Source organism: Microtus oregoni, unplaced genomic scaffold (assembly GCF_018167655.1).
Source record: "Microtus oregoni isolate MIOR12 unplaced genomic scaffold, Mior012 000025F_ref0000491, whole genome shotgun sequence".
In the NCBI taxonomy this organism is placed as follows: Eukaryota; Metazoa; Chordata; class Mammalia; order Rodentia; family Cricetidae; genus Microtus; species Microtus oregoni.
Genome location: NW_024543084.1, coordinates 8,750,020 through 8,763,280, shown reverse-complemented (window position 1 = coordinate 8,763,280; position 13,261 = coordinate 8,750,020). Strand labels below are relative to the sequence as shown.

The 13,261-nt window shown below is 56.1% G+C and overlaps 3 protein-coding genes across 8 annotated transcripts; all 3 read left to right on the top strand.

The window, feature by feature from the left end:
- The first annotated feature begins 71 nt into the window (after positions 1-71).
- Cysrt1 (cysteine rich tail 1) lies at positions 72-3,219 on the top strand. 5 transcript variants are annotated; one of them, XM_041675058.1, is made up of 4 exons: positions 72-825; positions 1,765-1,938; positions 2,058-2,218; positions 2,571-3,219. In XM_041675058.1, exon 4 carries the CDS (start codon positions 2,579-2,581, stop codon positions 3,008-3,010), a length of 432 nt encoding a protein of 143 aa, XP_041530992.1. In that variant the 5' UTR covers positions 72-825; positions 1,765-1,938; positions 2,058-2,218; positions 2,571-2,578; the 3' UTR covers positions 3,011-3,219. The 5 variants fall into 5 exon arrangements, 4 of the variants coding, with proteins under 4 accessions (XP_041530992.1, XP_041530991.1, XP_041530993.1 ...); XM_041675057.1 differs by lacking the exons at positions 1,765-1,938; positions 2,058-2,218 and having other exon boundaries at positions 72-419; positions 537-825; XM_041675059.1 differs by lacking the exon at positions 1,765-1,938.
- A 2,070-nt stretch (positions 3,220-5,289) lies between these two features.
- Rnf224 (ring finger protein 224) lies at positions 5,290-5,760 on the top strand. Its single transcript, XM_041674159.1, has one exon. The coding sequence runs from the start codon at positions 5,290-5,292 to the stop codon at positions 5,758-5,760; it is 471 nt and encodes a 156-aa protein (XP_041530093.1).
- A 2,789-nt stretch (positions 5,761-8,549) lies between these two features.
- Positions 8,550-13,122, top strand: Slc34a3 (solute carrier family 34 member 3). 2 transcript variants are annotated; one of them, XM_041675098.1, is made up of 12 exons: positions 8,550-8,634; positions 8,880-8,966; positions 9,421-9,549; positions 9,643-9,786; positions 9,867-9,978; positions 10,066-10,261; positions 10,420-10,512; positions 10,646-10,727; positions 10,801-10,968; positions 11,063-11,179; positions 11,250-11,374; positions 12,658-13,122. In XM_041675098.1, the coding sequence occupies exons 1-12, from the start codon at positions 8,550-8,552 to the stop codon at positions 13,120-13,122; spliced, it is 1,803 nt and encodes a 600-aa protein (XP_041531032.1). The 2 variants fall into 2 exon arrangements, with proteins under 2 accessions (XP_041531032.1, XP_041531033.1); XM_041675099.1 differs by having other exon boundaries at positions 10,420-10,517; positions 10,657-10,727.
- Positions 13,123-13,261: the final 139 nt, after the last annotated feature.

Genomic DNA, 13,261 nt, shown 5'->3' with positions numbered 1-13,261 from the left:
GCTTTTTAGTTCCTTACATTTTGAGCCTCACAATGCCCGAGCAGGGGTCCCAGCGTTCCACCAGTGTCTCGTCTACCTTTCGAGCTTTGAAGGGGCAGGGTCCTTTCACGCCAAACCCCGACACACCCCTTGTGTGAACGCCGGGAGTTTTCCAACTCACTGACGTATCCACACTGCACCCAGGGCTCATCAACTCAAAGACAGCGATATGACAGCAGAAGGGATAAGAGGTTAAACGGATACCAGAGGAGTGGGCAGAGGGGAGCTGGGGCAGGCACGAAGAGGATCGGCGGGTGTCCTGACCGGAAGTGGGGAGTTGGAAATACCTGGACAAGCTGGCAGTCCACGTGTTGGGTGGAGGGCCCACTGAACACACTCACCTGCCTAGGGTGGAGTAGCCCTTTCTTGTGTCGCATCAGGTCAGCACGCGCTTCTGTGTTGTGTACTAAACTGACCCCACCCATCAGAGGCCCCATTCCTTTCCTCTTCCTCCTCCTACCTGGTCCTCTTCTACCTGGACTACACCTTTGCCTCAGGGGAGCCCTCCGTAAGGAAAGGGCAAAGGACACGCTGGTGACCAGGATGTCTACGTGTTCAGAGTGCCATTGTCTACCATCTCATGGCCACCAGGCATACCCATACCTGCCCGTGACCAACACTGAGTCCTGTGCCTGACCCTGGACAACCCAGATTTTGTTCAGGCCACAGACCCTCTCTGTACAATCAAGACGAAGAGAACAATGTTCCTGGTGAGCCAAAGCTGGGCCAGACTTTACAGCTCTATGGAACCAAGGGTGCACATCAGGGCTCCTTCAGCAAGGCCAGGTGAGAGGAGGGGTCAGGTGCGGGGGTATGGAGGGGAGGCGTCTCATGGGAATCCTGGCATCACGCTGGGGTAACTCAGGTAGCGGTGGCTAGAGAAAGGAATGAGCTCTTTCCAGCCACCCTTCCCAGGAGGGCTCTGCTCACTAGCCCACCCACTTGGCCCTCGTGCAAGGCCACCTATGGCCCCACCCTTTGTCCAGAGTCCCGCCCCGTGAAATGAAGCCACGCCCCATAAGAGAATAAGCCCATCCCTCCTCTCTCCCCTCCTAGCCGCCGTTCTGAGCGGAGCAAGCCAAGGATCCATCCAAACCGGGTCTTTTGGGAAACCCTGGAGCGCGAAGGCTTCTGGGGAATTAAGTTTCCACTGGGCACCTCGACCGGGTTTACGCATGCTCGCGGCTAGGGGCGGAGTCTCCGGGGGCGGTGGGCAAGGTTAAAGGTTCCCACGTTGAGAGCGCTGCTTTCTACCTCTTAAGCTTGTTTCCCCCCAGACCCATTTCCTTCTACTTGCTAAGTTGCTCAACCCACCTGACTGGCTCTGCACTCACTTACCCTGGCTTGTAGTCCGTGTCCTACTCGCTCTCTCCTTCCTGGTGTTTTCCCGAATGGGGTCCGAGCCCTTCCCGCTACAGCTGTAGCGTAGACCCAGAGTTGCCCACCGGTTGGCTCACAAGCTTTCCACTATTGTTTCACCCCCAGCCCCACCGTCTTTTTTTCGTGTCCTCTATGGCCAAGGAGGTAAATCTGCAAAAGTAGAAGGGTACCAGGGCCAAGCATGGGTGCGGGGGGGACAGAAAACTCTGGGGAGCTTTCTCCCCAACTCACCAGCACAGGGAAACTGCAATTTCAGAAACGAGCTGAAATGTTGCTTGTGTCCATGTCACCAATTTAAGATAAGTAAAGTATCTACAAAGTTGTGTCAAACTTTTTTTTTATTAGAAAAGTGGACAATCCTCCAAGCCGTCTCAAGGCATCCCAGTGACTACTGGGTATGGGCAGTAGGTGACAAGCAGGAATTCTGGACAGTGGCTGTAGAAATGTGAGCAATGGCTGGGTGGCCCCAGAATCTGAAGACCTGCCCCCACTTCCTCTCTGGGGCCATGACCCAAGGAGGTAGGACATGCTCAGATGAATGGTGATTGAGTCACCCTGGATTGGCAAATGCCCCTTAGAGCCCAAACCTTGGCCTCCACCCATCTGGGAATGAGGGGTGACTGGCTGCTGTGCTCTAGTTGCTAAGGCCTCCTGGGATCCTGGGAACCCCATCTTTGAGCTCCGCCCCAAAGCCCCACCCCTCTCTAGGAGGGAAAAGGCACCTGCTGGTAGCTCTACTCACAGGCACTGGGACCAGGAGCTGGAGAACAGAAAGACAGACTGCTGCTGCTTGCTGCAGGTGAGTCCTCGCCCAGGAGCTGACCTGTACTTAGAGGTACCCCCTGGACAGACACTGCTCTCCCTTAGACCAGCTCACCAGCATCTCCTAGCTTTTTATCCCCATTCCCAGCTGCATCCAGGAGCATCTGTTGGACACTGGTGGAGGGTGGCAACTGGGTACTTGGGCCTACCTCCAAAGTCACGTAGGCCTTGCATAGATCCTGATGTGCCCACATCTGCATGCAGATGCTAATTGATAAGGCTCGTCACAAGGCAGATTCTTCCGGAATGGGTGTCTTCTTGGGCTATAGGCGCTCAAGCAGGTTTTCTCCTCCCTAAGTCCATGTGTGTGTCTCTGCTCACCCCTGCAGCCTGGGCCATGGACCCCCATGAGATGGTTGTGAAGAATCCATACACCCACATCAGCATCCCTCGGGCTCACCTGCGGTCTGACCTGGGGCAGCAGTTAGAGGAGGTTCCTTCTTCATCTTCCTCCGCTGAGATTCAACCTCTACCCTCAGGAACCTGTGCCCCAGAGCCAGCGGGCCTCTCGAAAACGACTGAAGCCCCAGAGCCAAAGGGTGTCAAGGGCATCAAAGGTACAACTCCTGAGCAGAGCCAACAGACCTACAACCACCGCAACCCCTACAACAGCGGTGGGCAGCGTCCCTCAGGACTGACGTATGCTGGTCTGCCGCCTGTGGGGCGTGGCGATGACATTGCCCACCACTGCTGCTGCCTGCCTTGCTGCTCTTGCTGCCACTGCCCACGATTCTGCCGTTGTCACAGCTGTTGCTGTGTTGTCTCCTAGCCTGACTATCCAACCTCCAGGGCTGGGGGGCCCGGGCCTCTGCTCAGTGCCAAAGTGGTGCTGGACATCAGGAGCAGCCATTGTCATGGGCATCTGGGGAGCGGTCCACCAGGAAGGCCCAGCAAGTGCCCTCTGGGATACGGTCCCAGCCACTAGCCATGTTGGCAGCAATAGGAACACCCTTCACTTCTTGCAAGACTTTGGCAATAAAGCAGGGTGAGCATTGTGCTAGTGACTTTTTTTTTTTTAAAGCCAGGGGTCTGTTTGGGAGAGGGTGCCCTCAACATGCACAAATACAATCTCCCTGGTAGATTCCCAGACTCTATGGGACCTTCCAGAACTGGATGCCTCATGACATCCATAATTTAGGGCCCTAGCAGGTCTCAGTCCACCCAGGGGCTCGTAGATGGTAATATGTCTACTGCCCTGGGCCAGTTCCTCGTTCTCCTTAGGGCTAAAGCTGAGATAGTAAACAAGATTAATCCTGAGTCACAAGGTAGGAGGGTACCATACTTGCCACTGTGGGGGACCCCAAGAAAATACTCTGGGGGAGGATCAGATTGGAGGGCTGTTAGTGGGTGGGGCTGACGTTAGCAGGTTTCAGGGAGTGGGAGCTCGGATCCAGGGCCCAGAACCCAGCCCTGCCCAATGTGAGTCACCTCCCGCCCTTGGCCAGGGCATGTTTCTGGTTTCCCACAAAAGACAATCCCTACTATCCAGGCTTTGCTGTTTAACCTATTTCAAGTGATGTGTACCAGGCCTTGAAGATGAGGCATGGCAGGGCTGAAGGGAGTGTTCTCCTCTTACCTGTCCAAGCAGTGTGAGATGCCTGCTGGGGGCCATGTTTGAGATGCCAGGGTAGGGAGTGTGCAAGGAGGCCAGCTCTGGGCAGCCTGGTGTTTCCGGGGCAGGGCAGAGCCGCAATGCCACGTGAAGAGGGAGAAGAGCTGGCCTCACAGGCCTCACAAGACAAACAAGTCCTCCTGAAGTCGGCCCTTCCCTGATGCAGAGGCAGGTCATGTAAGAGGGCAGGCCAGATGTGTTGTGTGTAGAGGTCTCCAGGAATGGGCAGATAGGTCATTGCCCTGACTCCTCTCTGAGCTCCTAGTCCCCTGTTCCAGTGAGGGCCAACACAGGAACCTGTTTGACCAGTCTTAAAGGCAGATTGCCAAGCGGGTGGGTAAAAGTGAGTAAAGGAGGCTTTTTCCCCCCCTAGCAACCCTGTGTGCACTCTTAGGGGTCCTAGCAACCCTGTGTGCAGAATTAGGGGTCTCCCTAATTCTGTACTGTCTCCTCTCCAGTCCTCATCACAGGGATCCCACTTCCCTGAACTGTCTCCCTGGACTATTGTAGAGGCTGAGGGTCGGGTAGGCGGTCAACTGGGAGATGCTTAGCATGGGTGTGGGGTGGTGGGGGCTTCTGGGATGATGGTTGTGTGAGGGAGATCATCACACCTCAGGCCTGATGGGCGGGCTACTTCCGGTGACATCACAGGATAGACTTAGTCACTGAGAAGTGACCAAATTAGCAAGAAGATGCACCCTACCATGGAGCTGATGGGGGGCGGGGGTAGGTTCCCTGGGAGGTGATGTGAGCGGAGGCCAAAGTGGAAAACATTACCAAGGGGTGATCAGATGAGACCTGGGAGAAGGGTTCAAGAATGGGGAGGCCATAAACTGGAGACACCTAGAGTGGAGAAAGACAAAGCCAGGTCTCTGGGAGTTACAGGGGGGGGAGTGGTCTGGGCAGGTTCATCCTTCAGGGGGCTGGCTCACCTTATCTCCTGCCCAGTGCAGGGAGCAGGGAGCAGCAGATCCTGTTGCAGGTGCTTTGTGGCTGAAAGGGGAGCCCACTCTCACTTGACGCAGCCACCACCTGCCTCCTGCTCACTTGCCTATGTGGCCAGTAATGCGAGCCCAGGGAGGGAGCCATGAAGTGTCCCAGGTCCCCATCCCCTTCTGCAATCCTCTAGCTGGGAATATCTTTCTGGTGGAGTGGATGCAGGTAAGAGAAGCCAGGGGTTCGGAAAGACAAGGGGTGGGTCTCAACAGTGGGATAGGATGCTGTTTCAGCCAATGGCCACAGCAACAAGAGACAGGCCCAGGCTTGGTGTTAGCCCAAAGGCATCATCTTCTCTCCAGGTGTGTAGGGACTTATCGTCCCATGTCACTGTCCTCCGTTTTCTGGGGGCCAGCATGGACCAAAACATCACATAGGTGGGCAGAGGTGAACTGTAGCTTGTGCGGTTGCCCTGTTAGTTCCCTCATACTCTCCCTAGGATGCTGCAGCCTGAAGGCCCCCGAGCCTTGGAGGAAGGGGCAGCCCTGACGGCCCCACGGAATGACTGCATCGTCTGCTACTCTGCCTATGACCTCTCAATACACTTGCCTCGCCGCCTCTACTGCGGCCACACCTTCTGCCAGGCATGTATGCGGCGGCTGGACACGCCAGCCCATGAGCAGCACTGGATCCCCTGCCCACAGTGCCGTCAAAGTACCCCTATGCCCCGTGGAGGGGTGACCATGTTGGACCTGGACTTAGCTGCCTTTTTGGCAGTCAAAGCTGAACGGAAACCATCAAGAATAGAACCCAGGTCCTCGGTCCCCCTCAAAGTCGGCACTACTGTCACTCAGCAGCCGGCTGGACTCTACCCCACCTTGGGCCCCCAACCCCACTTTCCTCAGCCTGGATGCTGCTGCTGGGGCTGGGGAAGACTGTGCTGGTATCCCCTGGGGAACCCTGAGGTCTAAACTCTGGCTATCTCCACCTGCACAAAGAAAACTGCTAGCGGCTTCCCTGCCGCGGAGCCACAGACCATACACAGCGCAGACCGAACAGCGTGCGAGCAGGGCCTCCTCCTTATAGTCCTACATGACGCAACAGAGTGGTGTCACCCTGACCAGGGACATCTCAAGCCATAGCCTAAGGTCAGAATCAGTGACCATGGTTCCACAATAGGCTGGTGACATTCCATTTAACTAGTCTATAGGGGATTTCCATACCCCAAACTAGCCTGCGACTTTGTTTGGCTAGCCAACATTCTGCTGTCTTTGTCACCTGTAAACCCAGGACCTAGCACGGAAAATGGCTCCTAAGAGTCTATGGGGATGAGTGCAGGGTCTGGACTGGGCCAGGCTATGGTTGTCCATGAGTGGCTGGCCTCAGAGCAGGCCTTCCTCTCTGTAAACATTCAGTGGTATGAGCCAGGAGGGAGGGCAGGTTACCTCTTCTATTCCTGGAGTCTATGTGTTTTATCTCTTCAACTGTGGTCACCAGGCTCCTGCCATGAGCCAGGTTCTTGTCTGAGAGGATCTGCTACAGCCCAAAGCTTCCTCTTTGACAGGCATCAAAGAAGGCTGCCATAGACAGCCAGCTCTCACAAGGGGTCTAGCCTGAGGTCTCACAGCTCATCATCCTAGTTTAAGACTCCCAGCCTCTTCCTACCTCTGGTGACTATAATAACACAGACCTGAGCCCGGCAGTGGTGGCGCATGTCTTTAATCCCAGCACTCGGAAGGCAGAGACACGTGGATCTCCGTGAGTTTGAGGCCAGCCTGGTCTACAAGAGCTAGTTCCAGGACAGGCCCCAAAGCTACAGAGAAACCCTGTCTCGAAAAACAAAACAACAAAAACAAAACAAAAAACAAAACTCCAGACCTTCTGTAGGTGCTAGAGGTTACAGATTACTGACAATGACAACCCCCAGGCCAAAGCAGTAACACTCCATCCCTCTAGGAAGGAGCTGTATTCAGGAGCCCCTGGGAGGGGCCTCCTAGGATGGGGAGGAAAGGGAATTTGCTGAATAGACATTGAGAAGACTTAATCCCTGGGCAAAGTCCCTCAGGTGCCCAGGGACAACGCTGGGCAGTAAGCAGAGCAGGGTGCTGGAGCTTGCAGGGCCCCTAAGGAAATAGCTTGCAGGGAATGGCCCAGTCCCCATCCCGGGGCTGGAGACGGACTGACCCACAAGACTGACCGGGACATTTCACATGCACATGGGCACAGAACAACACTCATCTGGGAAAAGATATTCAGATAGGGTTCAGGTGATGAGCACTGTAGGATGGGGAAGGCTTTACCGTCTCCCGTCCATCTTTGCAGGTAGAGACCAATGTCCCGCCCCCCCCCCCATCCCCACCGGCCTCCACTGAAAGCCCTTCTGGATCTAGCCCTACCCTTAACCTCAGATTTGAATCTGCTGACCTGAAGGCCTGGGTCTTCTCAGGCCACCTGAGGAAATCCGTTTTCCACACCCACCTGGTGCAAAGGGCTTCCCTTTTGTCTCTATCAGGTGCACAGACGATCATGATAAGGTTTGCAGAACACAGAGGAACAGAGAAAGAGGAGGGCAACATTCTCCTGGGGTCCTTAGGCAGTCTTAGCTAGAATAAGCATGTCCTGCCTGGGTGCTGTAGAGTGTCCATTAAATGTATCCGATGCCTACTGGTGGCTGCCTGCCGTGTCTAGCTCTATTATGCTCCTGGCCAACTGTTGCCCATCCCTCGGAGAAGTGCCACCCCAAGAGAGTTGGGCTGGGGGCCCAGCACTCCTAGCCGTAGGATGACAAGGGTCTGAATAAGGCCTCGGGGCCAGGCAGGGTCTCCCCTTGGGGGCCCCAGCTCCTGGGTAAACATTAATGGGGCTCCACACACAGCAGGTCATGTGCGCACTGGGCAGATCTTTGACCTGCAACTGCTCCCGCTGAGCCTCCTCCCTGCTGGTGCCCCTCACCACACATGCAGGTAGGAGCTCCCAGAGCTAGACCAAGCTAATGGACACTGGACGAGAGCTGAGTGACCACCAGCCAGGTTCAGGGTTTGGGCACCATTTTGAAACCCTTAGGACCTTAGAGCAAGTGAGAAGAGCCTAGGACCAGGCCAAAGGGAGGGCACACAAAAGACCCCTGGGCCTGGGCCCAAGCACTGGGGGAGGGGTCAGGGTAGACTAGGAGGATGCAAAGAATTCCAGACCCAGAGGCGCATGGGGCCAGAACAGATAGAAGGGATCTGGTATGGGCAGGGGGTTCCGAAGCCCTGCTCCTAAGTTGAGGGTGGGGTGGGGCGGGGCTCTTATCAAGCAAAGACGTCACCTGTTTGGTATCAAATACCAAAGTCTAAGCTGGGACCATCTGGAGTGTCCTCATTGACACTTGATAGGAGAAATCCCAGGGTTCTCGAGCTACCGGCTACTTCCAGGTAGTGCCCGAGAACCCTGTGCCCTCAGTCAACTGCCAAACCTTCTTTCAGCCAAGACTATTAAGGGAGCCTGGGATCCCGTGGCTCCTGTCTCCAGCCCCCTGAAGCTAAACTGAGCTCGCCTGACAGTCACCTGAGGTCACGGTAGCCATCTGTCTGTGGTCAGAGGGAAGGGAGAGCCACCAAGACTTGCAAGGCACGGGGCTGCGGCTGAAGGTTCAGGTCAGGGGCCTGACGTTAGACTGCTGGGTGGGATAGAGGAGGAGTAGGAGGAATCACCAGCCCTTACCTGCTTTGCCCTTAGCAAATCCAGGACTGGGCCTGGGTCTCTTTGCTTGAAATCGATGCCGAATTCCCTCGCTGGTGGCCAGTTCCCCAACCCCACTTTGGATGCCATTGACCTGGTGGACCGGAATCTGAGAAATGCAGGTATCAGGCGCCCCTTGAACAGCTACACTAAGCAAAATGAGGGTTCTCTAGCTGCCCACTTGAAGAGTTCTTGGGTCTCCTCACACCCCTGGCCTGAGCCACACTCACTGAAACTCTTCCCTTCCCTGCTTCTGGACCTCATCCATGGCCCCTTGTGCCCCAGCCCCTTCCACCTCTGGTTTCCTTTGGTCCTCCTCCTTGGAGAGGGGTTCTACAAACAGCCCTGTCTGACTTGACCCCTGCAGGGACCTCCAGTTCTATCCCAGGCTTGGAGGAGGGAGGAACAGACCCCTGGGCCTTCCCTCAGCAGAAGAACACTGACAAACTGAAAGGTAGGTTTGTAGATGATGAGGCAGAGCGCAGGCAGGCCCCTGGCTCTCCGTTTCTTAGCAGAGTATAGGCTGGGTCTTGGTGGAATACACCTCATAGAAACCCACCTTCATCTGCTTAAGATGGGGTGAAAACTCCCCTCCCAGCCTCAGGTCTTCCTTTTATTCCCTGCTGATGGCTTCAGTTCTGGGACTCCCCCTCCAAGGTCATGGGTTTATTCACAAGGCAAAGGAACAAGGGAGGACAAAGGAGGGGGACATAGTCTCTGCCCTGGTGAGCACCAGAGGAGGACACGGGTTCCCGCCCAATGAGACAGAAGGGAGATCCTGTGTTCTGTCTGAGAGGTGACAGGAAATATGGCCCCTCTTCACAGGGAACAAAATGTGTGTGGGGTAGGGCGGTGCTGTAGCTGGGGAGTAGCCAGCTGGTCAAATAAGCTCTCTCTGGTGTCTCTAGAGGTCAGCACGGCCAGCAGGCTTCACGGGGTGGTCGTCGGCTTCCTCAAGGCGTGTGGACTCCTGGGAAACCTCTACTTCTTCATCTGCTCTCTGGACATCCTCGGCTCCGCCTTCCAGCTGCTAGGCAGTGAGTGACCAGGCAGGAGGCCAAAGTGGGGATGGGGAAGGGGACTGGACGGCAGCCCTCAGCAGCCTCAGCGCATCTCTCTGTGGGGATTAGGCAGAATGGCCGGAGACATTTTCAAGGACAATGTGGTGCTGTCCAACCCCGTGGCTGGCTTGGTCATCGGTGTGCTGGTCACAGTCCTCGTACAGAGTTCCAGTACATCTTCTTCTGTCGTGGTTAGCATGGTGGCCTCTAAGTGTGAGTACACCTCCCTTTTCCCAGGGCAGTGGTGGGTGGGTTGGCGAACAGGCAGGGCTGCTGAAATGGCACCCCTACAGTGCTGACTGTCCAGATGTCTGTGCCTATCATCATGGGCGTCAACGTGGGCACTTCCATCACCAGCACCCTGGTCTCGATGGCGCAGTCAGGGGACCGGGAGGAGTTCCAGAGGTGAGTCAGGGCCGAAGGGCCAGGCTGGGTCTGTTTTGGCCTCAGTAGAGGCTGCTCAGACAGCCAGCCTACCCTGTGTGACTGCAGGGCTTTCAGCGGCTCGGCTGTGCATGGCATCTTCAACTGGCTCACAGTGTTGGTATTGCTGCCACTGGAGAGCGCCACGGCAGCATTAGAGAGGCTGAGTGGACTGGCCCTGGGTGCTGCTAGCCTCCAGCCAGGGAGGCAGGCCCCCGATATCCTCAAGGCACTGACGCAGCCTTTCACACACCTCATCATCCAGGTGAGGACAGATGTACCATAGGAAGGTACCTGCGCCTGGCTGATGAGGAGCAGGAGGCAGAAGCCCTGTCCTGGAAGGGGACAAGAAGAGGGTGTAGGCTTGGAATAGGCTGAGGAGAGGAGTGCCAGATGCATAATCATGCCCCCTCTGTCTACCAGCTGGATACCGGCATGATTACCAGCAGTGCTATGGGCAACACCACTAACGGCAGCCTGATTAAACAATGGTGTGACGTCCAGGGGAAACCACCGGTGAGGTGCCTCTGACCCCATCCCTCCCTCGTTTGATCTCGGACCTGCCAAATCATCCTGCCCGCTTGATCTTGAACCTTTTAACCTCTGTCTACCTGCTGTGAGCCCGACCTGAGTCCTCCCCTTCCCTCAGCCCCAAGGGAGCAACGAGGACTGCGGTGGCTTCCACCCCTGCAGGGAGAATAGCACAGTGGCTCCAGAGAACCGAGTGCCCTGTGAGTACCTGCGCCGGTCCCACCCCCTGCCCTGCTCTGACTCCCTCCCACTCATCACCCCGCCCCGCCACAGGCCATCACCTGTTTGTGGGCACGGGGCTCACGGATCTGGCCGTGGGCTTCATCCTGCTGGCGGGCTCTCTGCTGGTGCTCTGTACCTGTCTGGTCCTCATCGTTAAGCTGCTCAACTCTGTGCTGCAGGGCCGCATCGCCCAGGCTGTGAAAACGGTCATCAATGCGGGTAGGTGAGGTGTGTGGAGGCCCTGGACCTGGGATGGAGGGTAAGGCGTGGAGTTAAGAATGACCCAACAGCCTTCCACCCTACACGCCTACAGATTTCCCCTTCCCCTTTGGCTGGCTCAGCGGCTACTTGGCCGTCCTTGTTGGTGCAGGCTTAACCTTCTTGCTGCAAAGCAGCAGTGTCTTCACGGCCGCCATCGTGCCCCTCATGGGTAAGCCAAAGCGGGCGATGGGCGGTGGGGGAGCCAGGCTGGAGCCCCTAGTGACCCTGCATTTCTCCAGGGGTTGGGATAATCAACCTGGAACGGGCCTACCCCCTCTTCGTGGGCTCCAACATTGGCACCACCACCACAGCCCTGCTGGCGGCCCTGGCCAGCCCCGCAGACATGCTGCTCTTCGCAGTCCAGGTACTGCCCACCATCGTTTCTCTGTTCCCAGCAGGACAAAGGCTGGTGACAGCCCCAGCTCTCCTTGGGCTCCTCAGGCTCCAACCACAGCCCTGCAGCCCCAGATCCAGGGGGACACTGTGGGCACCTCGCAGCCCTACCCTGGTTCTGGTTCTTCCTTTCCAGGACGACTTTCCTGCAATAACCTGTGGTCATCCCCTGCTCTTTGTCCCTCTATCTTTGTATCTCTATCTGTCCCCAGCTTCCCTTGAAGGATCACTGCTCCTCTGCTGCCTCCATCCTGGACTCCTCACTGTGTTCTCTGGGATATTCAAGAGTGGTCCTCTGGTCCACACTTCCAATATGACTCTTCCCAAATTCCTGTTCCTCCGTGTACCGAGGTCACTAGCTAAGGAATGTGGTGTCTTCCCAGAGCCCATCCTGGGGATGCCTGCTCACCTGGGCGCCTTTGCTAATCCTTCATGTCACCTAAGCTGAGACATGTTTCTGCCTCTAAGTTGTTTCCCCTACCCCAAATCTCGCAGCTCCGTGCCTCACTCTTAGGCCTGTTTGAGCTCTGATTCTCTAAATCGCCTAATCTTTGGTCCACTGCTCTGGCTCTAACTTCCCTCTGCCTAGGGCAGGATCAGGTTCTGAAATCTTGGCTGGCACTAGCTGCTGCTCCTGGGAAAAACCCGAACCTTGCCCTCCCTGCTTGCCACCTGCATCTTTACCTCTGTATCGTCTTTGCCACTCAGATACTCCTGACCCTGAACCATCCTCTCCCAGGCCTCTGAATTGTGCTCACTCACAGAAAGGCCGTGTGTTGCATTCCCTGTCCACCCTACCTCGCTTCGTCTCTGACAGCAGAGGGATATGTTACCACACACTTGTGCAGGCATAGGCCCCTGTCTCCTAAAATGTGGGGGAGGGTTGTAGGGTGAACATGAGTTTGCTCTGGCTGGATCCTGCCATACTAAGTGGCCTCTCTGAACCACTCAGAGGACACCACAGAGAAGCTTCAGACTTGAGCAGAGCAGGGGAAGGCATGATTTCTTTTTGTTTGATTGTTTTGTTTTGTGTGTGTGTGTGTGTTGTGTGGTCCTGTCCTGTCCTGGAACTCTCTGTAAACCAGGCTGGCCTCAAATTCACAGAGATCTGCCTACCTACCTCTGCCTCCCAAGTGCTGGGATTAAAGGCGTGCGCCACCACCACCTGGCAAGTCATCATTTTTAAAAAGGCCCAGGTGACCCACATCATCTGGTCCAAGCTCCTCACCCCTTTTTGCCCTTCCTGCTTACCAGGTTGCTCTCATCCACTTCTTCTTCAACCTGGCTGGCATACTGCTGTGGTACCTGGTGCCTGTCCTGAGACTACCCATTCCACTGGCCAAGAGCTTTGGTGACCTGACTGCCCAGTACCGCTGGGTAGCCATTGTCTACCTACTGTTCACTTTCCTGCTGCTGCCCCTGGCAGCCTTTGGACTTTCCCTGGCAGGGGGCTCAGTGCTGGCTGCAGTGGGAGGCCCTCTGGTGGGGCTGGTGCTCCTTATCGTACTGATTAATGTCCTGCAAAAACACCGGCCATCTTGGCTGCCTCCCTGTCTTCGATCTTGGGCCTGGCTGCCTCTCTGGCTCCATTCTCTGGAGCCTTGGGACCGCCTGGTGACTAGGTGTTGCTCCTGCAGTGCTTGCAGCAACTCCAGAATGACCAGCAAAGTGGCTCACTGCTATGAGAATCCAGAGGTCATAGCTTCCCAACAGTTGTGAAAAGTTGGGGCCGTAGACCATCTCCCCAGCTCCACCAACTTCAGGGCACTGGAGGCTGGAGAGACTGCCTGCCGGTCTTCCTGGGGAAGAGGGGAAGGGCTCCACGTGGACTTCCTAGACTGCTGCGTGCCATTCTTTG

Coding starts and splice junctions, on each gene's coding strand:
- Cysrt1 (XM_041675057.1), top strand. CDS start 741: ATGTTCCTGGTGAGCCAAAGCTGGGCCAGACTTTACAGCTCTATGGAA. Junction 826..2,570: donor GGCTCCTTCAGCAAGGCCAG/GTGAGAGGAGGG, acceptor TCACCCCTGCAG/CCTGGGCCATGGACCCCCAT.
- Rnf224 (XM_041674159.1), top strand. CDS start 5,290: ATGCTGCAGCCTGAAGGCCCCCGAGCCTTGGAGGAAGGGGCAGCCCTG.
- Slc34a3 (XM_041675098.1), top strand. CDS start 8,550: ATGCCGAATTCCCTCGCTGGTGGCCAGTTCCCCAACCCCACTTTGGAT. Junction 8,635..8,879: donor CCGGAATCTGAGAAATGCAG/GTATCAGGCGCC, acceptor TGACCCCTGCAG/GGACCTCCAGTTCTATCCCA. Junction 11,180..11,249: donor CGCCATCGTGCCCCTCATGG/GTAAGCCAAAGC, acceptor GCATTTCTCCAG/GGGTTGGGATAATCAACCTG.